Source organism: Stenella coeruleoalba, assembly GCF_951394435.1.
Source record: "Stenella coeruleoalba genome assembly, chromosome: 16".
Taxonomy (NCBI): domain Eukaryota; kingdom Metazoa; phylum Chordata; class Mammalia; order Artiodactyla; family Delphinidae; genus Stenella; species Stenella coeruleoalba.
The window spans coordinates 468,186-494,216 of record NC_137162.1 but is presented as its reverse complement, the minus strand read 5'-3'; the positions used below and the strand labels follow the sequence as shown (position 1 = coordinate 494,216).

Below are 26,031 nucleotides of genomic sequence, written 5' to 3'. Positions count from 1 at the left end.
GGCTTGGATATCAAAACCCAGACCCCAACACTGAGCACAACCAGGCCTCCAGCACAGTGTCATCTCCAGCCCCGCTGGGCCCTGGGATGGGAGATGGGGCAGGGGATGGTGGCGGTGAGAAGGAAGGGATCCCACTTCTGTCAACGTGGGGGCTTTGGGTGCAGAACCCTGGACCCCGTGTGTAGGGGAGCCTGGGCACCGTCTCTGGCCACCAGGAGGGATGAAGACACCTGCAGGGACCCGGCTTCCCAGCGGCCCAGGAGCAGGCCAGCCAGGCATGCTGTGTGGACAGGAGCACCCTTCCCATCCCAGGTGAGCCCCTGAAATGACAGCAAAGCCCCAAAGAATGCCCCACTCAATCCACCCTGGGGCAGACACTGTCCCCCCAGTTCGAGTGGCATTGTCCCTGCAGTTTGCTCTGAGCTGTGTGGGGACAGGAGGTCAAGCGAAGGCCCAGACACTTTTATTTCCTGTGTTTCTCTTCCTCCTTTTGGTGCTGAATTCATGGGGAATGAACACATCCTTAGCTTCCAGAAATGAGTGACGAGTACAGTTCCTGTGCCTCTTTTTGGTGCTGAATTCATGGGGAATGAACACATCCTTAGCTTCCAGAAATGAGTGACGAGTACAGACACGGGGGGATTGGAAGCCCTGAGGGGCCTCCTCAGTGGAGTCAGTGTAGCGAGATGATTCTTGAGAATGGATTTTGTTTTGTGGGATTTATCCGGGCAAGTTTGGTACTGGGCAGGACTCAAACAAGTGCTCTCCCTCCTCTTAAAACCTGGTGGAGGGGAGGGTTTGATGCTGCGGAGGAGAGGTCACGTAGAGCTCACGCCAGACGGTGCCGCAGGGTTGAAGGTGATACCACGTTAGTGACTGAAGAAAGCGACGGTCCCCTTTGTATGGGGATGGTGGGCATCCCGTCCTGGATGCCGTCTACAGCGTGGTAGCACAGTTTGCACACAAGGGACCATGACGGGCCCATCTCCTGGGTCTTGCTCCAGGGCGGGACCACCCACTCCTCAGGGCCCCTTCCAAAGGGCCACACTTCCCAGACACTGTAATCTCCAGGGGAACCATGTTAGAAACCATCGATTTATGCCTCATCCTCTATGTCATTGCTGTCATTGCTGAGGCCCCAGAGAGCCTCCTATTCATCCTGAAAGGCTGGGGCCACTCCCCTCCTCAAAGGCATCTGTGTTGGAGCCTTTGAATTTTTCCTTCTCAACTTATTGGAAAATTGCTCCAAACACAAGTGGTACTTTACCCATGACTCTGGCCAGAGGGGAACTAGGTGACATGAGCTCCAGCAGCTAGTGGGTGTGCTAAAAGAGAGGCAGGTGGGACGTGAGGTCCCCCAGGTGGGACGTGAGGTGCTCCAGGTGGGACGTGAGGTCCCCCAGGTGGGACGTGAGGTGCTCCAGGTGGGACGTGAGGTCCCCCAGGTGGGACGTGAGGTGTTCCAGGTGGGACGTGAGGTGCTCCAGGTGGGACGTGAGGTCCCCCAGGTGGGACGTGAGGTCCCCCAGGTGGGACGTGAGGTGCTCCAGGTGGGACGTGAGGTCCCCCAGGTGGGACGTGAGGTCCCCCAGGTGGGACGTGAGGTGCTCCAGGTGGGACGTGAGGTCCCCCAGGTGGGACGTGAGGTGCTCCAGGTGGCACGTGAGGTCCCCCAGGTGGGACGTGAGATCTACCTCCCCAGGTGGATGCTTTGGAGTCGCTCAGGAGAGGAACTGCTCCCAGTCAGATGAGGCCCATGAGATGGGGAAGGCTCAGATGAAAGTGGGAGCTGAGGAAAGAAGGCCCTGGGACTCATCCTGCGACCCCATCACTTCATAGTGTCTCCCCACGTCTTTTTTTTGGCCACACCTCGCAGCATGTGGGATCTTATTTCCCTGACAAGGGATTGAACCCGTGCCCCCTGAAGTGGAAGCGTGGAGTCTTAACCACTGGACAGCCAGGGAAGTCCCTCCCCACATCACTTCTTTTCTCCTGTTCACCTCTATCTTCTCTGCCAATTTACTTTCACATTTACTCTTTACATCCAGGGCTTTGAAACTGCCAAACCTCCTGATGGGGGAAATCAGAGGAGAAGCCCATCTTTACTGAGTGACCTCTCTGTCCAGAGCAATAGGTGCATATAGTTTTGTCCGGGACAGAATGACCCACCCCCCCAGGATGTCTGCAGCCTAGTCCCTGGGACCTGGCAATGTGTACGTGGCAAAGGCAGGATCGAGATTGTTCATCAACTGCCCTTGGGATGGACCATCCTGGCGCATCCAGGTAGACCCAATCTAATCACCAGGGTCCTCGAGGGCCCAGAGACATGGCAGCGTGGGAAGGAATGAGCTAGCCATAGCTGGCTTTGGTGGGCGGCCTCTAAGGCCTGGGGTCCCCCAGAGCCTCCAGCAGGACCAGCCCAGGCCGCTGACACTTGATTTGGCCCAGGGAGACCCACTTGGGCTTCTGGCCCCAGAACTGTGCAGCAGTAAATCTGGGCTGTGTACAGTCAGTTGTTACGGCAACAGTAGGGAGCTGGTCTCCCCTCTGAGGCACCTCTTATCACCCCAGCTTTTGTGGGAGAGAAAATAGGCTCAGAGAGACAGACGACTTGGCAGTGGGGGTCAGGCAGGGTGGACCCAGCCCTGAGTGACTCTCAAGTCCGTGCTCTGCCTAGGGTGGTGGGCCTAGCGCTCTCCATGGGTCAGAGGCAGCAGGGAGCCAGGGCTCCATGGCACCTGGGACCTTTGCTCTGGCACCAGCTCTCCCAGAGCCCAGGCCCCCCGGAGCATCCTAAAGCCTCCTTGCTGCCTCCCTCGCTCTGCCTGCCCAGCCCATCTCCAAGCCCCCAGGTGGGATGTGCTCAAGTCGCCTCTGCTGGCAGAGCTGAGAGTCAGACTGCCTGTGTGCGGTGGGGGTGTCGCTCTCTCCTGGGGGAACTGGCCGTTGGGCATCTGACTGCAGAGAACAGGCAGAGCTGGGGGCCTCGGTGGGCACAGGACAGCAGTGGGCCAGTGAAGCCACTGTGTGCAGAAACAGTGGGGCCCTAAGGAAGGGCTCACCGTGCAGCCCCAGGTGCGGGCCCGAGTGTAGGACAGCTGGAAGAATCCATGAAGCAGAGATGATGCTATTTTGGAATTATTGAGTTGTAAATATTTGTTTTATTTTGAGGGTTAACAACTTTTCTTTGGAGATGCTTGAAAAACAGGCGGGGGATGGGGGGAGAAACGACACCATGCAGGAGAAGACGGGAATGAGTGTAGGATGGTTTTAGAAACAGGAGGAACAAAGCAGCCACTCCAAGCTTGACGCCCCTCGGCTCCAAGGCCCCAGACGGGACAGTAATTAGACCCAGGGCTTCTGGCCTGTGCTCTAGGGCAGGCTGGACAGGGTAGGACCATGGCTCGGAAGTGAACTAAGAAGCCCACAAGAGTCCCCTGGTGCCAGCTCTTCGGGCAGCCTGAGGCTTACCAATGCCCCTGATATCTAGCAACCAGCTCTCAGATTCATTGCCTTTATTGTTTCCTGGTTTCTATTTCATTGATTTCTACTGTGATCTTCATTGTTTTCTTTCTTCTACTTAGTTTGGGTTGTCTTTGGTCTACTTTTTCAGGTTTCTTAATGTAGAAGCTGTCATTGATTTTTTTAAACCTTTCTTCTTTTCTAATATAGCCCTCAGTGCTATGAATTTTCCTCTAAGTACTGCTTTGGTGCATCCTGCAATTTTGATATGTTTTCAATCTTAGTTCAAAATAATAATTCCCTTTTGATTTCTTCTTTGACCCAGGGTCACTCAGCGGGTTACTGAGTTTCCAAGTATTTCAGGATTTTTTAGGGATGTTTCTGTATTGGTTTTCATTTTACATTCGTTTGGTAGAACACACTTTGACATGTGTCCTTTTATATTTATTGAGACTTGTGTTACAGCCCCAAATATGGTCTATCTTGGTCAATATTTTCTGTTGTCCCTGAAAAGTATATGAATTCTTCTGTTGCTGGATGGGGTGGTCAGTAAATATCAATTGAGTCAATTGGTTGATAAGCACCTACCGACTGTACTTATTGTTTGGTACTGTAGGGTTATAGGCTCATTTTCTGCCTACTTGTTTGGCCAATTATAGAGAAAGGGATATCAAAAACTTCAATGGTAATTGTGAGTTTGTCTATTTCTCTTTGTGATTCTATCAGTTTTCACCTATTTTGAAGCTGTCTTGTTAGGTCCACAAATGTTTAAGATTGTTACATGCCTTTGACAAATTGATGCTTTTATCAATTTGAAATGATCTTCATTTCTGTAATTTCTTGGCTCTAAAGTCAACTTTGTCTAATGTTAGCGTAGAGACTCCAGGTTTTTTTTGACTAGTGTTAGCATGTTTTTCACTTTTCCATGCTTTTACTTTCAACATAGTTGTGTATTTATCTTTAAAGAGTGCTTTGTGTAGGCTCTGTGCATGTGGGTCTGGCTCTTTTATCCACATTGACAGCCTCTGACTCTTAATTTGATATTTAGACCAATTACATTTGGTGTACTTATTGATAGGTTAGGTTTATTTTTAATTTTTTTTATAGCTTAATTACATTTTTGTGGGGGGGCTGTTTTGGGTCTTCATTGCTGCATGCGGGCTTTTCTCTAGTTGTGGCGAGCACGGGATACTCTTTGTTGTGGTGCGTGGGCTTCTCATCACGGTAGCTTCTCCTGTTGCGGAGCATGGGTTCTAGGCACATGGGCTTCAGTAGCTGCAGCACATAGGCTCAGTAGTTGTGGCTCGCGGGCTCTAGAGCGCAGGCTCAGTAGCTGTGGCACGCAGGGTTAGTTGGTCCACGGCATGTGGGATCTTCCCAGACCAAGGATTGAACGCATTGTCCTCTGCATTGTCAGGCGTATTCTTAACCACTGCACCACCAGGGAAGTCCTAGTAGGTTAGGTTTAAATCTATTATCTTACTAATTATTTTATAACTTCCCATCTGTTCTTTGTTCTGTTTCTTTTTTTGATCAATTGAATATTTTAAAAAGTATTCCAGCATATCTCCTTTGTTGGCTTATTAGCTATAACTTTTTTTTTTTTTTCCGGTACACGGGCCTCTCACTGTTGTGGCCTCTCCTGTTGCGGAGCACAGGCTCCGGATGCACAGGCCCAGCGACCACGGCTCACGGGCCCAGCCGCTCTGCGGCATGTGGGATCTTCCCGGACCGGGGCACGAGCCCGTGTCCCCTGCATCGGCAGGCGGACTCTCAACCACTGCGCCACCAGGGAAGCCCTAGCTATAACTTTTATTATTATTATTATTTTTTGCTACTCTAGGGTTGACAGTACACATCTTCAGTTTACCGCACCGTACCTCTAGTGAATCATCCTGCTGTGTGTACAGTATAAGAACTTCACAGTAGTGTCTGGTATCTCCATTTCTCCCTTCTGACTCTTGTGCTATGGTTGTCACACGTTTTACCACTACGTGTTATAAGCCTCACACCACATTCTGATTAAATGGTCAGTTACCTTTTAAGGAGATTTAAATAATAAGAAAAAGCCTTTTCTATTCCTCCATGTAGTTACTGTTATTGGTGCTCTTCATTTTTTTGGTACATTCATATTTCCATCTGGTATCACTTTCCTACTGTGTAAGGACTTTTAAAAATATTTCTTATAGTGCAACTATAAGTTAGCAGGTTTTAGTATTTGAAGACATTGCTCCGCTGTCTTCTCATGTGCAGTTTCCAACGAGAGCTCTGCTATCGTCCTCATCTTTGCTCCTGTGCACACAAGATGTCTTCTCTCTCTGAAAGGAGATATTGCCTTTACCCTTGGTTTTGAGCAATTTGGCTATAACGGGCCTTGGTGTATTTTATGTTTGTTTTGATTGGTGTGTCATGTTTTTGGCACAAGGATTTATTACAAACATCTCCGCTTCGCAGAGTCACTGGAGGTCATGGGAAACTCCACCCTGGGGTGCGTGCGCTGAGTTCCTTGGGTGGGACCGCATCTGGCTCTCACCTGCACCACTCAGAGGCCAGCCAGGCACATGCTCCCTCCCACCTGTGCGCAGGCGGAGGGTCCATCCTGGGGGGTCAAGCATCATGGGCAGCCTTGTACAGGCCTTGACTTGGGAGGAGGGAAGGGGAAGCTGGAACAGAGAGAGACATTGGGGGCAGAGGCCAGGGCCACAGCGCTCAGAGGAGGGGCTCCAGGACCCATGGGGCCTGAGAGGCCATGGGACTCATGGGGGAGGGGCCCCAGGGTTCAGAGCAGTGAAACCGCAGTGGGTCTGCAACTGCTTCTCCTGGGAGTTAAACGGCCCACCCAGAGTCTCTGGGGGGAGAACCCTTTGTCAGGACCCTCTGACCGAGGAGGGGCTGGTGGAAAGGCAAAGGCCCCTGAGCAGCTGGAGGCCCTGTGTGGCTCGAGTGCAGGGAGTAAGGGGAAGGTGGGCGCTGGGACGAGAGGGCAGGTTCTGGGGCTGGGGTGTGGCTGGGGTCAGGGCCCTACTCGGGAAGCATGGAGGGACGGGCACCCTGGGGCCCACGTCGTCTCTGTGTCACCTGCCGGCCTACTGCGAGGACTCTGGGAAGTCCACGGAAAAGTTCATGTGGCACCTGGGCCGAGGGATGGTGACAGCCTGGAACCCCCAAGGCAGCCCCCACCCCTGGGAAGGGGAGGGAAGCAAACGGCGAGCCCTGCCGGTTCAAGGCCTCACTACTTTTCTTGGTGCTGCAGGAAGAACTGGCTCGGGGCCCCTCCCCTCCGTACCCTGCTCTCCTGGGTGACAGGTGGTCCCGGGTCTGGGTGGGGATGGAGTGATGCGGGTGGGTGGGGGGCTGCCCAGGCCCACCCTAGGCAGCCTTTTGCTCTTCCCCCCATGAGCCATCCCACTGTGGAAGGGGCCTCTCACGAGCCGTGGGCACTGTGGACAGAAGTGCTGGTGAGGGGCGCCAGCTCGTAGCATGGGTGGGGAAGGCCGCCAACCCGAACGCCATCCTAGGGAGAGACAGAGGGATCCTCCTGGGCCCGGCCCCACCCCCGGGAAGTTAGAGAGGGTCCTGTTCAGCTGGGCCACGTGCTCCCCTCCCAAAGGCCTTCTCCCTGCCCGGCCCTGAACGCCTGGCCAGGCCCCTTTAATCACGGCCTGGCACCGTCCAGCCAGGCTGGGCTCTCCCCAGGCGGAAGAGTGTTCAAAGGGCCTGAGTGAACAGGTGGGGCATTTGGGGGACAACGGGCGCTTGGTCTCCAGTCTCCAGGCGGCAGGGACCTGTGGAATCCTCCGGCTGCCGCGCTCTGCTCTGTGCAGCCGGCGTGCTTTGTGCCGTAGCCACCGCGGGTTAATGAGCTGGAAAACACAGTTGCGCCTCCCGGCTGTGAAAATCGCTTCAGGGGCGGCGGAGTCAACTTACTGCTGGGAGAACCCAGAACTGATTTCCTTTGTCAGGAGGGCCCAGTGCATCCCGGCAGAGGCCACGGGCCGGGTCTGGGCCTCCTCCCGAGAAGACCCCAAGCAGCCCAGGCCTCAGAGGGGCTCTGAATACAGCTGGGGACCCCAGGAATGAGAAGGCTTGAAAAACAAAACAGCAGACGCCTTTCTCCTTCCTCCCCCAATTTCCAGAGCTCTCCCCTGCTTTTGGACTGAGTACCAGACCCCTCCCCACAGCAGACGCCACGCTAGGAGGACGATGCTGGGGGCTTGGGACTGGGCTCCGGACACCACCCCACCCCCACTCCTTCCAGAGGAGGTCAGCAGGGCCAGCCCTGCCCGAGAGGCCCCCAGTGATCACTCTAGACCTTGCCTGTCCTTGGCCAGCTCTGCGTTCACGGCTGAACGTCCAGGCACAGCGGGCATGTCGGGGGGGACTGCAGGGAAGATCTGAATCATCTCTGAGATGCAGGGTCACGAACGTGTAACCGATTTCTGAGCCTCTGCCGAGAGCGCCCGACGTTTTATGACGTTTTCTCCCGTCTTTCAGGCTGACCCAGTGTTCGGCTTTAGATCTTTATGAAGTTGTTGAAGGCCAGCTTCTGTGGACGCCTTGAAAGACCATGTTCTGGAACGCAGTCTATCCTCATGACGCGGGTGGGGCTGCAGGCCTCAGGGGGCCGGGCTGAGCCCTGGTGGGTGGCGGGCTGTGCTCAGGGCGACCGGACGCTGGGCCACGCCACAGACGGGCCACCAAGAGCAGTCGACTCGGATCTTCACGCGGGTCAAGGACCTGTGGGTCATTTTCTACTTGGGCCTGGAATTCAGAGCCGAGACCCTGATTCCGTGGTTTCCAGAAGCCCAGAGAAGCTGGAAGTGGTTTGAGGAAGGCCTGCAAATCCTGTCTCAGGGGCTGTCTCAGGACAGTGAGGGGTGTTGAGGGGCGCCGGTGTCAGCAGGGTGGGCCTGTGTAGTGAGACACGCGGACCAGAGTGCAACCCCTCAAAATGGGGAGAAAAGAAACCCCTCAGCCCGGGACTGAGACGTCTCCTGCTCGTACGTGGGCTTCCAAAACCAGGTGGTTCCAAGACAAGAGCAGCCCTAACTTGGGCACGTTTCCTTTCCTTAGAGGGTTTCTGTTTCCTTCTCCCTCCATAGCAAGGGAAGTTCTCCTTTGTCCCCAGTAATGAGCGATAGCAGTGTTGTCACATGCGGCAAGAAGCCTGGAGTTGGGGGCAGGGCCTGGGGGCTGCCCACCCACCCACCTGCCCGCCGAGCCCCTTGCACTTGGGCTAGGTGGAATGTTCTAGCTGCCAAGGCCTGTGGGCGTGAGTTGGAGACGGTGCCCACATCTCAGACCCCTACCCACCCTGAGCTCCACCCTGCAGGCCCCGTGCTGCGCCGTCACCGGTCACCCCACGCTCCTGGCACTTGGAGCTGACCCATGGCAGAGGACAAGGGGCGTGTACTGAGTGCCAGTTACAGGTGGGCCTTGCAGGGGGTGGGAAGGGGGGTCGGGGAGGTGAAGGGGCGCTGGGAGTCGCGTGCCCGGTTCTAGTCTTGGCTCTGCTGAAGGACCGTGCCACTGACCTGGTGTCTTAAGCTCTCTGGGCCTCAGTTTCCTGTTCAGTCTCCCCCACATAAGCTGAAGCAAACTTACAAAGAATTCCCTCAGTCATGGTCATCAAAGCCCCTACCCACTGCCCTTACAGCCCCTCTGGTCAGCCAGGCACAGAGGCACTGGGGAAGGGCAGGTCGCCAGCAACAGAGGGCAGCAGGTCCTTCGGAAGAAGCAGGGGCTACTGAGTTCTGCTGCTCAGGGGAGAGAAGGGGGGCCGTCCTGTCCTGGGCCCTCAGGGCTGATGGGGCCCGCTCCAGATGCCCGGGGCCTTGAGGTGGGAGGGTGCCCCTGGCTGTCCACTGAAGTGGGGGTCCTGACAAAATGCCCTCCGCCCTCCCCAACCCCTGTGCAGGAGGGACCACTCCCAACCAGGACGGGTGGCCGCTCATCCTCTGAGCCTCCGCGGGAGGCTTCTGGGGTTGTAATCCCATCTAATCCTGCTTCAGATCCCTGCGGGCAGCAGGAAGGCCACACACAGTGGCCTCGGCAGATCCTGGTCCTGGGGACAGGCCGGGGGAGTGGCCCCCTCCGGCCCTGAGACCCTCCCCTCGGGTTCTGGGTCCAGGACCTGCGTGCACAGGTGAGAAGCTGAAAGGCGGAGGTGCCGGCCTCGCCTGCCTCTCTGTGGCCTCCCCTCGGCCTGGGCGAGGCCACGCACAGAAGGCAGAGGCAACTAGCCCGGTCCAGGGCCAGGGCCAAAGTAAACCAGAGCCGGGGCCTCCCCAGCACCTTGGATGGGAGCTACTGGGGACCTTCAAGGGTGCTCTGGCGTTTTTGTTCGCACTGAACGTGGACCCTGGCTCGGGAAGTACATGCCTTGGGAAGTCTTCTCTGAGCTGATGGCCTCCATTCCTGAAAATGGCCAAGTTGGAGGCCAACTTGTGGTGAGGACCAAAGGGGCCAGCCCCAGAAAGGGCATCCCCCCAGCACGCCCCCCACTGCCCCAGCTGTGCCCGCTCAAGGGGAAGGGGGGCCTCAGACCACTTGGGCCCTGTCCACCCTCCAGTGGCCACTGGGCAGCGCCTGGACCTCTCCAGGGAGACGGAGGGAATAAGGGGCAGCGAAGGGCCGGGAGGTCACACAGGGCACTCTTAATGCGTCCTCCTACAGCCCTACAGCCACGATGCCACATGACACAGGAGAGGGACGATTAGGTGGCCTGGTCAAGGAAACCCAGAGTGAGATCTGAGAGGAGACTCTAAGGCCAGGAGCGCCGTGGGGACAGAGGCGAGGCCGAGAGCCTGCACTGCGGGAGAGGGAACGAGGACCTTGGGTCATCAAACCTGTGTGGAGACTCTGGGTTTTGTTCTCAACATAGGGGGTAGGGGCAGGCATGAAGCTTCAGAGGCTCAGATCAGAGGGGCCACAGCAGCTCTCTATTCCCGCCTAACAGATTCCTCCAGCAGGGTGGGTGGGCAGGCAATGAGGGCCTGACGGGAGCCAGTGGAATTCCTCCTCTTGATCAGAGAGGGCTGGCAGTGTGAACTGTGTGCATTTGCGGAGGATTCATGGCCCGAGGCTTGTTATGTTTGAAAACAGCCTATAGAGGCTAAATAACAATCGAGTATCTAATTTAATCCTGCTCTGAAAGCTCATTTAAGACTGAGCAGCTGAGCGAACCCTTCGGCAGTGGGTCTGACTGCCGGGCTCTGGAGGACTGCGGCTGTCTAGGCCCTGGGCTTCAGTCGGGGGGAATGGGGGTCGGGCACACCGTGGTGCTCCCAGACTCCAGATGGGACAGATGACAGGCTCACTGCGGGGGAAGCTCACTCTACTGCCAGGCTGGCATGAAGGGCAGCACCTTCCCTGGGATGGCGCAGGCCCCAGGCCCCAGGCCGCCATCCTGGTCTCAGACCCCGACTCACACGTGTGACCTGCACGCAACTTGTGCCTGGCTGTCGCGGGGCCTGTGTGTCGGGCCAGCCGAGGACGGGGCCTTAACCGGAACTAGCACCTGGATGGTTCTTTACTCCCTTGGTTGCGAAGCCCGAGCGCGGTTCCCATCCTGTGTGCGCCTATTAAGCTGTCACCCCTCAGCCCTGCACTGGACCTTCTCTGGGGCACGTGTGAAATCCTGGAGGCGCTCGCCCAGCCCAGAGCCGGCAGCAAGGAGCCCAGGTCGCCGGGGAGCCGTGTAGGGCTGAGGGCTCCCTGTGCTCTGAGGGGTGGGGAGACTTGCTGGGGGTCTGGAGCAGCAGCAGGACCCTCAGCCGGGGCTCAGAAGGGGCTGAGGCAAAGCTGCGGGATGTCCCAGGTCTGAAGGCTCGTAGGGCCCAGGCCCTTGCTGCCATGTGACCCTCAGTCACCCAAGACGAGCATGCCCTCCTCACCCTGCCAGGTCAGGGCTGGGCAGCCTGTGCGCACCCATGACCCAAGGAAGGATAATGCTTCCCAGGTTCTTGGCGGTGAGGTGGGCTGAGCCCCAGTAGGCAGGCAACCACGCCTTCTGCACCACCATGTCCGCAGGACCCTGAAGAGCGCCCACCAGACCAGGAGGGGCAGAGCCAGGCTCAGGCAGCCCGCCGAGGCTGGCTCCCAGGTCCCTGGGTGTGGAGCTCGTGCTCCTGCCCGAGGCGCTCTCCAGTATCCCCAGTGAGGGCGCTGTGGCGAGGAGCATTTTCACCGCCCTGCCTCTCCCCAGAGGGCCCCCCACAGCAGTCCTGCTTCTCCTCCACCAGATGGGGGCTGGAGGGACCCAGCGCTGAGCTGTCGTCAGACGGAGGAGGTCCTCGAAGGTCCTGCGCCTGAGTCTGTCAGCTTGCCGGAGGAGGAGGCAGTGACCCGGGGCCCCTCTCGGATCCCCAGGTTGCAGACCAGCGGGAATTCTTCCCTTTGGCCTCTGGGGTTGGCTGCTCGTCCCTGGTTCCTGCAGTGGCCAAGGAAAACCAGGCTCCCTGACTCAGGGATGCTGTGGCCACGAGGGCACCCCCGCCTCAAATTCTGCTTCCTGACTCCGGAACAGGCAGTTCTGGCTTCGGCAAACATCGGGGTGGTGAGCCCAGGGCAGGCACCGGGCAGGGGACTGGTCGGTGGCAGGTTTCCCAAGGGAGGGCTGGAACCACGACCCCTGGCTTCCCGGCAGAAGCGCCCAGGAGTCGGGGCCGGAGAAGCGCCGGAGGGGCCGGGTCGGACCAGCCACACTCGAGTGCGCGCCGCCCTCAGGGACAGTCGGCCTCGCGGCCCCTTTGTCATGCACATGAGGGTGCCGAGGCTGAGTAAGGGTCCCCATCAACACGGAGTCACCGATGAAGAGCACTTTGTTTCCCAGTCTGCGGGCTTGGCACATGCCTGCTGTTTCCCAGTGGCCTCCCATTCAAAGGGCCCGGTCCGCCATTCTTTGTCCCCCTAGGTGCCCGGCCGACAGCCCCCGGCAGCTGCTGCGCTTTCAAAGGCGCTATAGAGCGTCTCTGCAGGTGAGCCCTCCTGCCAGGGGCTCCCGTCAAAGGCTCTTTGAGACGTCACCGCGGAGCGGGCTCGGGGCGGGTCGCGCTCGCAGCGCCCGCACAAAGGCCGCGCCACTCAGCGCGCCCCGCCCGTGCGCTTCCGTGGGGAGGCCGGGCAGTCCCGGGTGGAGGGCGCCGGGCCCCCAGTCCTCCGGCGCTCTCCCCCTTCCCCGCCCCCTTCCCAGACTCCCCGTTTTCCCGCTGGCCTCCCCTCCACGCTCTGTGCCCCCTCCCCATCTCGCCGCCCAGCCTCTCGGGGCTCCATCCTCCCCGCCTCCGGCCTCTCTTCCCCCCTCCCCGCCTCCCCCTACCCGGCCTCCCGCCGCCAGCCCGGGGTAATTGCTCCTTTGAAGCCCCCGCCGGCGTCGCGGCGCCCTGAGCGCTCCCACCCCGCGCGCGGAGCTGCCGTCCGGCCGCTAGGTTTCAGCTTCTTTTCATCCTTTCCTTTTCAACTTTATTAAAACCAGCGGGGCGGCCGGCGCGCGGGGGCGGGGCCGTGGCCGCGGGGGGCGGGGCCTACGCTCTCGGGGGTGGGGTGGGGGAACCCCGCCCCGCCTCTCGGGGGCTAGCGCGTGGGGGCGGGGCCCAGCTTGCTTCTGCCGGGCCTTGCGTGGCCAGCCGTCCTGGGGCCCCAAGGTGACCAGGGACTCTCCCAGGACTCTGGTCCTCCTGGTTGTTTTGCTTTTAGTGTTTTTTGAAAGAGTGAGACGGGGAAGGAGAGAAAATTCGGAGAATTTTGGGCACAGTGCCGCCAAGCCCCCCACCCCAATCGTCCTGCATGGGACCTCAGGCCTCAGAGACTGTGCTGGGCCTACCTGGAGCGGGTGGGTGCGAAGGACCCCCATCGATCCTGCCCCTGGGAGCTCGAGCTGGGAGGCGGTGTCCTTGGGGTTCAGCCCCTGTTCCCCCCAGCCCCAGCTCTGCCCTCAGGGGTGAGGGCCTGGCCAGCAGACATGGGGGCTGGGGACTTGGAGGGGGGCGCCTGTTGTTTGTGCGCGTTCCTGGGAAGTCTGTGCTCCGCCTGGAACAGATCAGCTCTTCATGCAGGGGCGCAGAACGTGTGGTGTAATATCACTGCATTTATTCACTCATCTGTTCACTGAACAAACACCAGCGGGGCTTCTGCCGGGTGTGGCCGGGCCCTGGAATGCAGCCCTGGGAGGGACCGACTCGTCCTTGGCCCTTGGGAAGCAGGAAGTGACTCTGGAGAAGACCCCTTTGGGGCCCTGACCCCAGCGTAGGCCACGCCCCCAGCCCCAGGCCACGCCCCCAGGTCGCGCCCCGCCTCCCCCCAGCCCCAGACTGCATACGGGGTTTTCAGGCCTTGGGGTGTGGGGTTGGGAGTTAGTTCCCGGGGGCTCTTGGAGGTCGGGCGCCACTGTCCCGGGACTGGACACCTCCGGGCCCGGGTCGAGGCCTGAGTGGGCGGTTCAGAAGGCAGGTGAAGCCCAGCGGCCACTTGTCTGAAGTGCATCCCCTGAGCTTCCCGTATCAGACAAAACATGGCACTGGTTTGTTGGTAAACTGCAAAGTGTGATGTTTCTACAAACCGTTTATTTGGCCCCCATACGGGACTCCCAGGAGGTGCCTCTCAGGATGTGGCCCTTGGGTCGCGTGGCAGCCTCTACCTTGTGAGGGGTCCCAGGCACCGGACCAGGAGGGGCTTCTTCTAAATCTGGGACCATGAATGCAGAGACATTATCTGGCCACAGGCCTCCGTGGCTGAACCTCAGGCTGACCAGATGAAGGCGCGGGACAGCCGTGGCCAGACCGAGTGCCGACCGTCCCCCTTGCCCCCCACGGGTGCTTGCCCCCCTCAGCTGGGACGGTGGTTCTCAGGTTCCCGGCTCCCCCACCTCCGTGGCAGCACCCCTGGGAAGCAGGACCACCCCTGCCTCACATGCCAGGCCCACACCCAGAACCAGGGGCTCTCCTGTCCCCTACAGCCCTCACAATACCTCCTGGGCCCTGTCATGGGCACGGCCTGCCCCATGTCCCCTTCCCAGCGAGGCCTCCCCGGACCACCAGCCCTGGTGGCCACACCCGTCCTTCCCAGCCCGTAAGACCACTAGTAGTTTGATGCCTCTCCTTTTCCCCACCGCCCTACCACAGGGGACGTTCCTGTGCTCAGCGGGAGTCCTGTACATGGATCTGGAAAGTGCTCCGTGAACATCTGTTGGTGAACGAATTTGTTGAATTTGTTGTAGGCCGAGGGCGCCCAGAGCAGGCTGGGCTTGGGGTGCGGGCTCTCCGTCCAGACCCCTGGGAAGCCACGGGGTAGAGGATGCAGGTGCCCGTCCCCAGGGACACCCCCGCCCCAGCCTCTCTTGGAGGTGGTGGTTGCCCGGGCACTGCCTCCTGTTGGGGGAGAGAAACTACCTCTACCCTTCTCGGTTCTTCTGGCTGGTCTAATAATCAAATAGGCATAAGGCAGATAAACAGGAGAAAAACAAACAAATCTGATTTTGTACGTGCGAGGCTCCATGTGGACCTAAGTCTGTGATCAAAACAGACTGTTTATATATCTTTTTAGACAAAGAATCAATTCTTTGTGAAGATTTGACACAACAAAGGGATTTTTGCTTGGGTGGCAAATGAATGAAGAAGTAACAAAGCTTGATTATGCAGCAACTTGGCCTTGAGTTCCCTGTCTCCGGCCCAGAGGATGCCCTCCATCCCCCTGCCTGTGGGGATGCTTCTCGTGGGAGTTTGTTTCCTGCTTTCAGGGAGACAAAGGAGAGTCAGAATGTCCTTTGCGTACTGACTGTTTCTCAAGTAACTTTAATTCAAAATAGTCAATATGCCACCTTGGCGTATTTTGGGGTGGCCTGCTCCGAGCCCCTTCACACCCCGTGCCCCTCCCAGCCCGCTGTGGTGGTCACTGGGCTGGTGGGCGGTTGACAGCTGTCTCCGTGGGTGCTCAGGGGTACGGTGGGGGGCCAACCCCGCCACCCCTCTTCTGTCCTCCCTCGGGGGCCACGTGGCAGCTGCCTGGCCACCCCGGCTGCTTCTCACCATATGCTCCTGACGCTGACGGCCGCCGGACCCACCCCATGAGGCCCTTCCTTCCATGGAGTCTCCCCTCCCCCAGGTTAGGGCCGGGCAGCAGTGGGGTGAGGGGGGCTTTGTGACCAGGCCTGGCCTGCTCCCACCAGGCCCAGGGTCTGGAGTGCAGCAGACCATCACTGAGGCCTCCTGACCTCAGACGGGGAGGGCTCAGGGGCTCCTGGGGTCCTGGGTCAGGTCGCTCCCCTACTGGGGGCTCTGCTGGCAGTGGCCCCTGGAAGGGCTGGTCTGGGGGCTCTGTGGTGCCTTGCCCAGGCCCTGAGACCTTCCCTGCTCAGAGACTGGACATGCTATTTTAGGGGAGCCTCCCAGGCTCCAGAGCCTGCTGGGAGGGGCTGAAGGTGCAGTGATGCCTGTCTAGCAGAGCCTGCCTGGGGGTGGGGGCATCACCCAACGCCTGGTGGTCACTCCAGTGCTACCAGATGTCCCCGTAGACGCAGCCTCAACCGGCCCGCGTGGACAACCCTGTAATGTCCACGTTCGCTCAAGTGAGAGTCAATTTACTGCACATCTATTTAAAATATCTGTGGCAATAGCCTGTTACATTAATAATGTCACAAAGGCCGCGAGGCTTACAATGCTGAGTGCCTGCAGCACAGCGTGGCTGGACTCTCGGAGTCCACCCCAGGCTTGGGGTCAGCCCTGTCTGTGCGCAGACGCGCCCCTGCAAATCCTGCCCCCGTCGGAAGGCCACACACCCTGCTGCCGGGGGCAGGTCCTCCGGCTCTGGGCTGTCCAGGGGCCACCGCGCTCAGTCCCTTTCTTGCCGGGACGGCGGGCACGCAGCTGGGGGGTCTCAGTCTTGCTGCAGGTCAGGAGTCGGGGGTCTCGCCCCCTTCCGGGGACACTGACCTGTGGGGACATGGCCGGCCAGCTGAGTCAGAGTGGGGATAGGGCCCAACTTCCCCAGACTTCAGAGTTGCCCCAACCTTTACAGTGAGGTACATGGTGGGGGTCAGACCAGGCATGGGCTGGGGTGCCAGGCAGTGGCCTGGTGTGGTGGAACTCTGCAGGGTGGTTGAGGAGTTGAGGAGGCTGTCCCTGGGGGTGCTGTCCCTGGGGGTGCTGTCCCTGAGGGGGTGCTGTCCCTGGGGAGTGCTGTCCCTGTGGGGGGCTGTCCCTGGAGAGTGCTGTCCCTGGGGAGGGCTGTCCCTGGGAAGTGTTGTCCCTGGGGGGGTGCTGTCCCTGGGGTTGCTGTCCCTGAGGGGGGATGTCCCTGGGGAGTGCTGTCCCTGGGGTTGCTGTCCCTGAGGGGGGCTGTCCCTGTGGGGGGGCTGTCCCTGGAGGGGACTGTCCCTGGGGGGGTGCTGTCCCTGAGGGGTTCTGTCCCGGGGAAGGCGGTGCTACCTCAGGCTGAGTTCAGCTGCGTAGAAAGTGCATATGTCCCCTGTGGGTGGCGTTGGGGAAGGGCAGGTCCACCACAGGGCAGTGGACGCTGGGCCTCACAGTCTGTCTGCAGTGGACACCTCCATGTAACTGCTCTGCCCAAGAGGAGCTGCGGCCCCCAGCAGCTCGGTCCAGACAGGGCTACCGGGTCCTTAGCCCTTTGTCTTTGGCTTTTCTAAAATCGCATTCAGACTCCACCTTGACCTGTGGTGTTCCTGCCCTGTCACCCGCCCGAGGTGCCAAAGGACCTCAGCACACCGACTTGGTAGAAAGCTGACACCATGAGAAGTGGCCACTGGCTGCCCAATAGGAAATGCTAGATGGGTGAGGGGTTAGGCCAGCGTCCTGCTGTGGCCTTGAAAACAGAGAAGAAGTGAGTGCCTGGCTGCCCGCCTGCCCGCAGCGAGGGCTCTCAGGGTCTGGAACGTGGGAGTAGGGCTCCTCCTGTGGGGGCGCGTGCCCCCCTGCAGCCTGCTGTGCGCAGTTGGGGGCCTTCCCTGCCTCTGGGGTCTGGGAGGGGCCCGGCCTGCGCTCCAGGCACAGCTCAGCAGGAAGCCGGGCCCCCAGCACCATCTCCGACCCTGGTCAGGGGCCCCTCTCCACCTGCCCTCGCCTGGCGTGGGCTTCGCAGGGCCCAGGGCTCTCCTGCCATCCCACCTCGAGGCCTTTGAAGCCCAGAACCCCTTCTGGGGTCGTGGGGCAGGCCCTGGCCGGGGGCGATTCCTGAGCCTGGAGCTGCACCTGGGGCTGGGCGGGGTCCAGGTGTGGACACAGCTGACCCGTGGCAGAGGGGCCCGTCATGTGTGGAGTGACATGGGTGGAGCTTGGTTCTCCCTCCCTCCCTCCCTCCCTTCCCCAATATGTCTGCTGCCTGGCAGCCCGGACACAGAGATGCCTGCCGTGTCCACCTCATGGAGCCCTCCCAGGCGGGACCAGTGAGTCCAGACGCAGCGCCTGTGCTGGGGGCTGCTGGGGAGGGGTGCGAGTCCGTGGGGGCCTGACTCAGAGGTGCCACCTGAGGTCTGGAAGCAAAGAGGGAAGGCGTGACTGGCAGAGGGGACGGAGGCTTGGTGTGGCCGGAGCGCTAGGACTGAGGGGCTTGGAGGGTAAGGGGCCAAGGGAGCTCGGGGACAGCAGATCTGGGGACCCCGTAGGCCAGCAGGCCCCACTCCCCCGAGGCAGCACCCGTGGCTGTCCAGACACTGTTCAGAGGCTCAGACAGCAGTGGGCCGAGGTCATCCAGTCCAGCCTTGATGCGAGGGAAGAGGCGGGCAGCCCTCCCGCGTCCCAGGAGAGCAAAGACCAGCCTCAGGGGGTGTGGTCAAGCAGGGCGCGAGGACAGGATAGAGCAGGAGTGGGGATGGGGGTGTCAGCTCACTCTCTGTTTTTCCACATCAAGGGCTTGGGGTAACAGCAGAAAACGAACCCAGCCCAATTGAGGCGGAAGCCCTCTGGGCTCTGCTCTAAGGAAACACGCCAAGCCCCACAGGCACCAGCGCGCTGGGCTCCGGCAGGAAGCAATTCCTCCCTGCGTGGTCAGCATCTTTTTGTCACAGCCGTGGTCACGTGGAACTGCCGCTGGGGCCGTCCAAGGGAGTCCAGAGCTTGCAGGCCCCGTTCCTGTGTTCTGAGTGCTCTGGTTACCAGTGAGCTTCCTTTAACTCTATCTTGCCCATATGCCATCTTGGTTTTTTAAATGGAGATACAATACACATACCACAAAGTCTTCCATTTTAAAGTATACACTTCAGTGGTTTTCATTGTATTCACAAAGTTATGCAGCCATTACAATGATCTAATTCTGGAACAGTGGTTAAGAATCTGCCTGCCGGGGCTTCCCTGGTGGCACAGTGGTTAAGAATCCGCCTGCCAATGCAGGGGACACGGGTTCGAGCCCTGGTCTGGGAAAATCCCACATGCCGCAGAGCAACTAAGCCCGTGCACCACAACTACTGAGCCTGCGTTCTACAGCCCGCGAGCCACAACTACTGAGCCCGTGTGCCACAACTACTGAAGCCCACGCACCCAGAGCCCGTGCTCTGCAACAAGAGAAGCCACAGCAATGAGAAGCCCACGCACCGCAACGAAAAGTAACCCCCGCTCGCCACAACTAGAGAAAGCCTGCCGTCCCACCTCGAGGACTTTGAAGCCCAGAACCCCTTCTGGGGTCGTGGGGCAGGCCCTGGCCGGGGGCGATCCCTGAGCCTGGAGCTGCACCTGGGGGTGGGCGTGGTCCAGGTGTGGACACAGCTGACCCATGGCAGAGGGGCCCGTCATGTGTGGAGTGACATGGGTGGAGCTCGGTTCTCCCTCCCTCCCTCCCTCTCTTCCCAAATACATCTGCTGCCTGGCAGCCTGGACACAGAGATGCCTGCCGTGTCCACGAAGACTCCATGCACCCAAAAACAAATAAATAAAATAAATCAATTAAAAGAAATAGAAATAATTAAAAAAAAAGAAAGAAATTCAGGCAAGGCTGTACTGGGGCCCCTGCTGCAGCAGGGGGCAGTGAGAACAAACAACAGGCTCCCTTGCTTGCTTGCTCCCTGGCGGGGCCGGGGAAGAGAGGGGGCGAGCTGGCTCCTTATATGGGGTGAGGGCAGGGGCGTGTCCAGGGGTGGGGCCGGAGGTGTGGCTTAGGTGGTTTGCCCACCCCTAGGTGGTGGTGTGTGCAGGGGGCATGTGCAGTACTCAGCTTTTGCTCCAGGGCCCCTGCTTTTGCTCCAGGCTCTTCAAAAGTGGCAGTTGGGTTTTTTGGTTTCTCTGTACCTTTTGTCCAGAATTTGTCCCAGCTGCCATGCACGCAGTTCTTTTTAGTCCCACACAGTTTTTTTGCATTTTGTTGCTCCAGGAGATGTGTGTCCAGGTGCAAGCACTGCTGCAGCACTGCAGCAAACGGTCCCAGGTCCCAGCTTGTCTCACCTGCAGCCCTGGGCCTTGCTGAGAAGCAGTCCACAGCTGGGCACTGGGCCTGACCACCTGCCCGGCTGGGAGAGGCTGTGGCCCCAAAGGGATGACACAGGGGTCAGGGCGCACAAAGCTGGTGGCCCTGGGAGTCCTCTTGGGAGGCCCAGAGCCAGGCCTGGCTGGGAGGGCAAGAGGCCCTGAACGGCCTGCCCCTGTGCCGCCTGGAAGGAGGCCTTCCAGCCAGCGGAGCAGTGCTTGCTAATGCCCTGCAGCAAGAAACGCCAGAGGCGGGGCCCCAGAGCCAGGGAGGGGCAGAGAGTGGGGTGCCCTCCCTCTGGGTGAGAGCGGGGCGGCAGGCAGGTGCAGCTGTCGGGGGGTGGGGGTGGGGCTGACTTGGACAGGGCGGGCGCATGTCCCCCCCCACCCGCCGTGTCCCACCAGCCCCCACCCAGCCCTGGACCCTCGCCTTCATTCAGAGCAGATGGGCCCCCTGGGCCACTTCCTTTCTCTTCCTCTGAAGCTCCTTCTGCTCTTCTCAGGGAAGAAGAGCCCGAGGCGGCCGCCCGGGACTAAGTCCAGCCAGCCAGTAAGCCCAGCGGGCAGCTCTGGGTCCTGGAGGCCTTTTCTCCTGTGACCGAGCCTGGTGCCAGTTTCGGCCGTGAGTACACGATGAATTTTGCCTTACTTCCACCCAGGCACCTCCCAGGCCTGTGGGTTTCCTCCCTCCCTGGAACCTTCCGCTGCACTGTTGGGGAGGGGGTCTTCTCTCCAAGGCCATTAGCAGTTGGACGTGTCTCCAGTGGGACATGGGCCCTGAGACCCACATGCAGCTGTTTTTTAAAAGAAAACAAAATTTGTATTCGTGGCACTGAAGCTATTGAGAGGCAGGTTTTCAACGAACACAGTTAAAAATGAGCCACGGAGGTGGGGGCACCTGAGCTGGGGAGAGCCTGGGGACCCCGGGAGCTCCAGCCCTACCCCCTGCATCATGGGGCCCAGAGGTGTTGCCCCTCCTGGGCCCCTGAGGGAACCCACCAAAGGCCGGAGGCAAAGCGGGCGCTGAGGGAGCACAGAGTCCCACCAGGAAGCTCCTGAGGACCACCGGACACTTCCTGGGTGGCCGCGGGAGGCCTGTCGGGCTGGGGGCGCTGTGAGTGGGCTGAGGCACTGGGCTTAGGGTGCTGCTGTGAGCTCCAGGCAAGCCCCCTGGATTCCAGAGCCAGTCCCAGGTGGACGAGGGCGCCAGGGACAAGCAGCCTGGCTCCCGAGCTCCCAAACCCTGGGGCCGCCACAGGGTGACCTCGCTGTTACAGGCCTTAACTGTCGCGTGGATGTTTCTTTTCAGGTTACACCGTACTCTGACCATGCTCCCCACCCAGCCCCAAACTGGAAGTCGGAGGTCAGTGACCTGCCAAGCAGAGTTAAGACAAGGGGGGGGGGGGCGGCGGTCAGCTTCCGGCCCCGCTCTGCTCACCCCGTCCCCACTCCCCAACCCTCACTTTATCCTTCACCCCTACCCCCACCCCCGTGGACCTGGTGAGTGTGAAAGCCGGACAGAGATGTGGGAGGTTTGGGGAGGTGGGGAGGTATACGGGGGTGGGGGGCTGGAGGAAGCTGGGGTTCCCACGTGCTTCAACCCAGAGCCTGGTGGGGCTGTGCAGCCAGGAGGGCTCTGGTTGGTGGATTGACCCACGCAGACCCCGGGGCTTGGGTGCCCCCAAAGCTGTGGGTGTTGGGGCGTCAGTGGGCTCCCACACAACCTTTCCTGGAGGACTGCCCCGGCCAATGACACTGCCCCCGCCCCGGGCGCCTGGGAGTTCTGCCCCGGGGACCCCACCCTCTGCACAGGTAACGGAGCGGCTGAGTCCCCACCGCTGCCCTCTCCTTCTGGCCTGCTAGCCAGCTGATGAGGAAACTGACCCCTCCCTGCCTTGGGTGCAGGTGCCTCAGGTGGCCTGTCCCCTTGCTCTGGAAGAGTCCACCTGAGTCGGCGGACGGAGCAGGACCCCCAGGAAGGGACGAGTAGTGAAAGTCGTTTTCATCCTTCGAAAGGTGGCGACGCTGGAAACGTAGGTCCCTTGAGATCCCATAGTCCAGGCACAGAGTCGAGTGAGCCGCAGTTACAGCACCTGCGGGATTTGGTCCTCAAAGGGCAGAGCCCTCTTTCCAGGCCTCCGGGATCACAGTACTGGTTCTGTTCCAAACCAGAGGGGACAAGTCTGGCCACCGCAGCTGACCGGCACTGGGCTACGTCATCAGTTCTGGGTTTGGCGGTTTTATGGGAATAAAAGAGTGAGTACCACACTGATTTAGCGTGTTTCTTCGTCAGATATGAGGTTGAATAGCTATTTTTTAAGTGATCACATGGGCCTGATGGGAGCCTTTGAGGGCCACCTTCCCCAGGTGGGAGGGAATCATCAAGGGGCAGGGCCCCAAGTGACAGCAATGGCCACTCCCCGGGTTACTTAGCGGAACTGCTAAGGGGCCAGGTGGGCTTCCGGAAGCCACAGGAGGGTGCGGCTGCCCCCTCCCCTGGGCCCCAGGGGCCGGGGAAGTTACTGGAGGAGAGTGTGGCTGTTTGCAGAGGGTCACCCAGCAGCTGGGATCTTCCCTTGGAGGAGCAGTCAGCCCCAGGGCACCGAGGGTGCACTCCCAGCCCTGAACCCCTCCAGGCCTGCCCCTCTGAAACCGGTCACCCCAGCCCTTCATGTCGCTGCTTCCAGCCGGAGGGGCTGACCCAGCCCCGGGAAAGCACGGGGCTCCGCCAGGGCGCCCTGGTCACCTGGCACCACCATCAGACGGATTTCGAGAGCACCCTGGCCATCCTGCCTCCCCGCCGTCCGGGGTCCAGCCCGTGCCTTTTCCCAGCGCCTCAACCCCTCCTTCCTCAACCTGCTTCCTTCTTTCATTTTCTCGCTGTTTGTTAGTTTTAGCAGAGATGCCTTCAGAAACTATTGGCTGAAGACTTCCTTCTGTCTGGGGGAGCATCCCCGACTGCCCCCAGGCCTCCTCGGAGGACTGGGGTGAGGAAGTGGGCAGCGTGAGTGCAATATTCAGACCGCTGGTGCCCAGGACAGCACAGCGGTGGCCTCCGCCTCCTGGACGCCTGGACGCTATGGAAGGAGCGCCCTTCCCCGCTTGGAAGTGCAGGTGAGAGGATCTGGGGGGCGGGCGGGGGACACGACCCTGAATGCCAGGCTCTCCCACCGTGTCCCTCAGAGCCTCCTGCCCTGACGCTCAGCTGCCACCTCCAGGAGGGGACGGCTGCGGCACAAGGGCTTGCTAGCCAGGAAGGTGTGGTGTCTTCCTGCCGCAGGGCAGGCGGCGTCAGGGGTCCCTGTGGAAGGGGAGAGTGGGGAGACAGTTTCCCGGAGCTGCTGGCTAGACCGCACAGGCCTTGCAGGGCTGGCCTAGCCCTCGTGACCCCACCCTGCCCACCCAAGTGGGGAGGGGTCTCAGCTGGGGGCCCCCGGCTGCAGGGAGGTCACAACCCACCTCGCGCCTGCGGGTTTGCAGGGCTCCAGCGGGAGGGCCGCTTGCTGGGGTCACCATGGCTGGCCGTGGGCACGTGAGAAAGCTCCCACAATTGAGCCTTGGGGAGGTGGTGCTCCTAGAGACAAGCAGACAGACCCAAGTAAAGGCAGTTCAAGCTCAGCCCTCCGCTCACTGAATTGGAGCAGCGGCATCTCGATGGGAGGGTGTGTGCAGAGCAGAGGAGGTCTAGTGCCCTGGACAGCGTGGCTGCCCTTCCTGGGCATGCTGTGGGGTGGGACCCGGCCCAGTCCACTCAGCTGCACCGCACCACACCGCAGGAGGTGCTTACACAACACACGGTCACGTCCCACCGCTCCAGAGGCTGGAGGCCCCACAGACCAGGGGCTGCGTGGTGTGGTTCCCTGAGGCCCGCTTGCTGGCTCCTTGACACTGGGTCCTCACGTGGGCTGGGGGAGCTCTCTGGGGTCTTTTTTATAAGGACACTGACCCCATCATGGGGGTTCCACCTGGTGACCTCGTCACTTCCCAAAGGCCTCGCCTCCTTAGACCATCACCTTGGGGGTTAGGATCTCAACACAAGAAGTCTGGGGGGGACACAGACATTCAACCTCCCATGACCACTGACACATGAGCCACAGGTGACTAGAAGGTGTGGCCACTGTAAGCCCCAACCCTTTTGGAGCTAGATGTCCTGTGGACGTCACCGGAGACCCCCGGGTGGGCACAGCAGAGGCTGGTTGCCCAGGGCGCGCTGGAGTGGGGTCCAGGTCACTGGGGTTTGGCAGGCCGGGCAGTAGGAGGCTTCCTAGTGGGAAGGGGGCTCAGGCTGCCCCCCGGGAGGCTGGGTCCTGGAGGTTAGTTAGGGGAGCGTTGTGACTCTCTCTGGTGGGTCCCGAGTTGGAAGGGGGAAGAGTGACAGTCGTTGGCCGCGTCCTGGTGGGTTTGGGTGGTTTGCGGCTTCCGGGGCTGGTAGCAGCTGGTCATGACTGCGGCTCCACCTCTATAGATGGTTGGCCGTAGTCCATCTACACAGCCAGCCTGTCTGTCTTCGTCTCTTTCAGCCTAAGGGCAGTTTTCTCCACAGGGACCAGAGGCAGATTCAGGGCAGTGCCTGTGGGTTCCAGTCCCAGGGAGGAAGGCGTGGCCCTGGCCATACCCCCACTGAGGCCAAGCGAGAAGTCCCACCTGTTTGTGAGTTACAGCGGCGTGGACGCCACGTGGACCCACGGGCTCTTCAGTCCCTTGGAGGCGGACCACGCGGGGCTGAGGGTCTGCCTGCACGAGCGGGACTTCACACCGGGCAGGAACGCGCTGGAGAACGTGGCAGACTGCATCCAGCAGAGCCGGGGCTTCGTGCAAAGCCGGCGGTGGCTGCTGGAGGCCGACTGTCCCTCTTGGGCTCCTGCCTGGAGGGGAAGCCGGTCATCCCGGTCCTACTGAGGGCCTGCCGGGTCCCGCTGCACGTCGGCCTGACCTACCTGGAGGCTGCAGACAGCCGCTTCTACCCGAAGGTGACGCAGCTCCAGTGCCTCCCCAGCCACTGTGTGGCGCGCCCCGGCCCTGCGCTTGGCCCCCACCCTCTACAGCGGGGAGACCCTGCTGACCCTGGACTGCGTCAACAGGGGCAACCTGCCCTCGTGGAAGGTGGGCACCTTCAGCACCCTGGGAGCTGGAGGACCCCGAGGTGTACAAGCGTGCCGTGGGCATCGTGAACGGTGCTCCGTCGCCCGGGTCCTGCCTGCGGTACTGGGGCTGCAGGATCACACTTGGCATCGTCCTGACTCTTCTCTCCTTGGCATCACTGTTCCTCCCCTTGCTTTTAGGGCTCAGGGAACACCACCCAGCTCAGCGGTTCCTCCTGATCGCCGCCAATGCATTTTCCGGCCCCTTCCTCATGGTCTTAAGTGCTAACACCCTGTGCTGGTTCCGAAAGTTTTCTAAGAGGAAGATGCGGGAGCTGGTCCGCAGAGCTGGGGAGGCCAGCCTGCTGCTGGCGCCGCATTCGGCGCTGATGGGCTAGGAGACCAGAAACAGACTCTGCTTTGTGTATGCGCTGCTGGGGGACTGCAGGCGGGCCCTCCTGGGTGCCCCCGAGGGCGAGGCCCTGTTGCAGGAGGCCCCACTGCAGTTCTCGTCCGGTTACACCTGCTGCCTGGCCCACGCATGCCGCCCCCACCGCGAGGATGCCGCGGGGGCCCCGGGCCACGTGGAGCTGGGCCTGTGCTTCTGCCAGTTCATCTCTCTGTAGCTGAAGAGAGTCGGGGGGCTCGGGGTTAAACCCATGTGACGGCTGGAGGGCAGGGGCCGGGCCTCTTGCTGCATGTCCGGTCACCCCTCGGCGGGCCCTGCGGACGGGGCTGCGCTGAGCCCTGGCTGGTGTGCACAGGCCTCTCCCCTTGGTTCCCTGTGCTGAGTGTGGCGGCCTCAGGCCCCTGCGTCCTGCCAGGCCAGAGCAGGACTGACTGCAGACCAGGTGCCCTTTCTGCTTGTGGCCTCCCCTCCGGCTCCGCCCCAGCTCCTGAACTGCAGACCTGGTGGCTTCTCCTTCCCCTTCGGGCGGAGGGCGTGCCTGGGGCTGCAGCGACGCCCCCTGGAGCAGGTGGGGTCCATCCACCAGCGCTGCCCCTGAAAGCTGGCTCCGCTTCTGCTGACACTGTTCATCCCCAAGAGAGCAGCCTTGGAGCGTGAACTGGTTCTGGGTGCGGGG

General features: G+C 60.5%; 1 protein-coding gene across 3 annotated transcripts in view; it reads left to right on the top strand.

Annotated features, from left to right (window-relative positions):
• LOC307175193 (toll-like receptor 6) overlaps positions 1 to 25,016 on the top strand; it is a 28,271-nt gene extending 3,255 nt beyond the window's left edge. Inside the window, exons 1-6 of one of the 3 annotated variants that reach the window (XR_013824264.1) lie at positions 15,358 to 15,561; positions 20,369 to 20,487; positions 21,175 to 21,228; positions 21,771 to 22,121; positions 22,757 to 22,979; positions 24,409 to 25,016. Coding sequence is in view for 1 of the 3 variants with exons in the window: in XM_079900067.1 (XP_079756193.1) it covers positions 22,945 to 22,979; positions 24,386 to 24,764 (414 nt within the window). In the remaining 2 variants the exon portion in view is untranslated. Of the gene's footprint in view, positions 1 to 15,357; positions 15,562 to 20,368; positions 20,488 to 21,174; positions 21,229 to 21,770; positions 22,122 to 22,756; positions 22,980 to 24,385 lie in introns of those variants that run through there. The other 2 variants (XM_079900067.1, XR_013824263.1) reach the window with 2 other exon arrangements.
• The last annotated feature ends 1,015 nt before the right edge of the window (positions 25,017 to 26,031 follow it).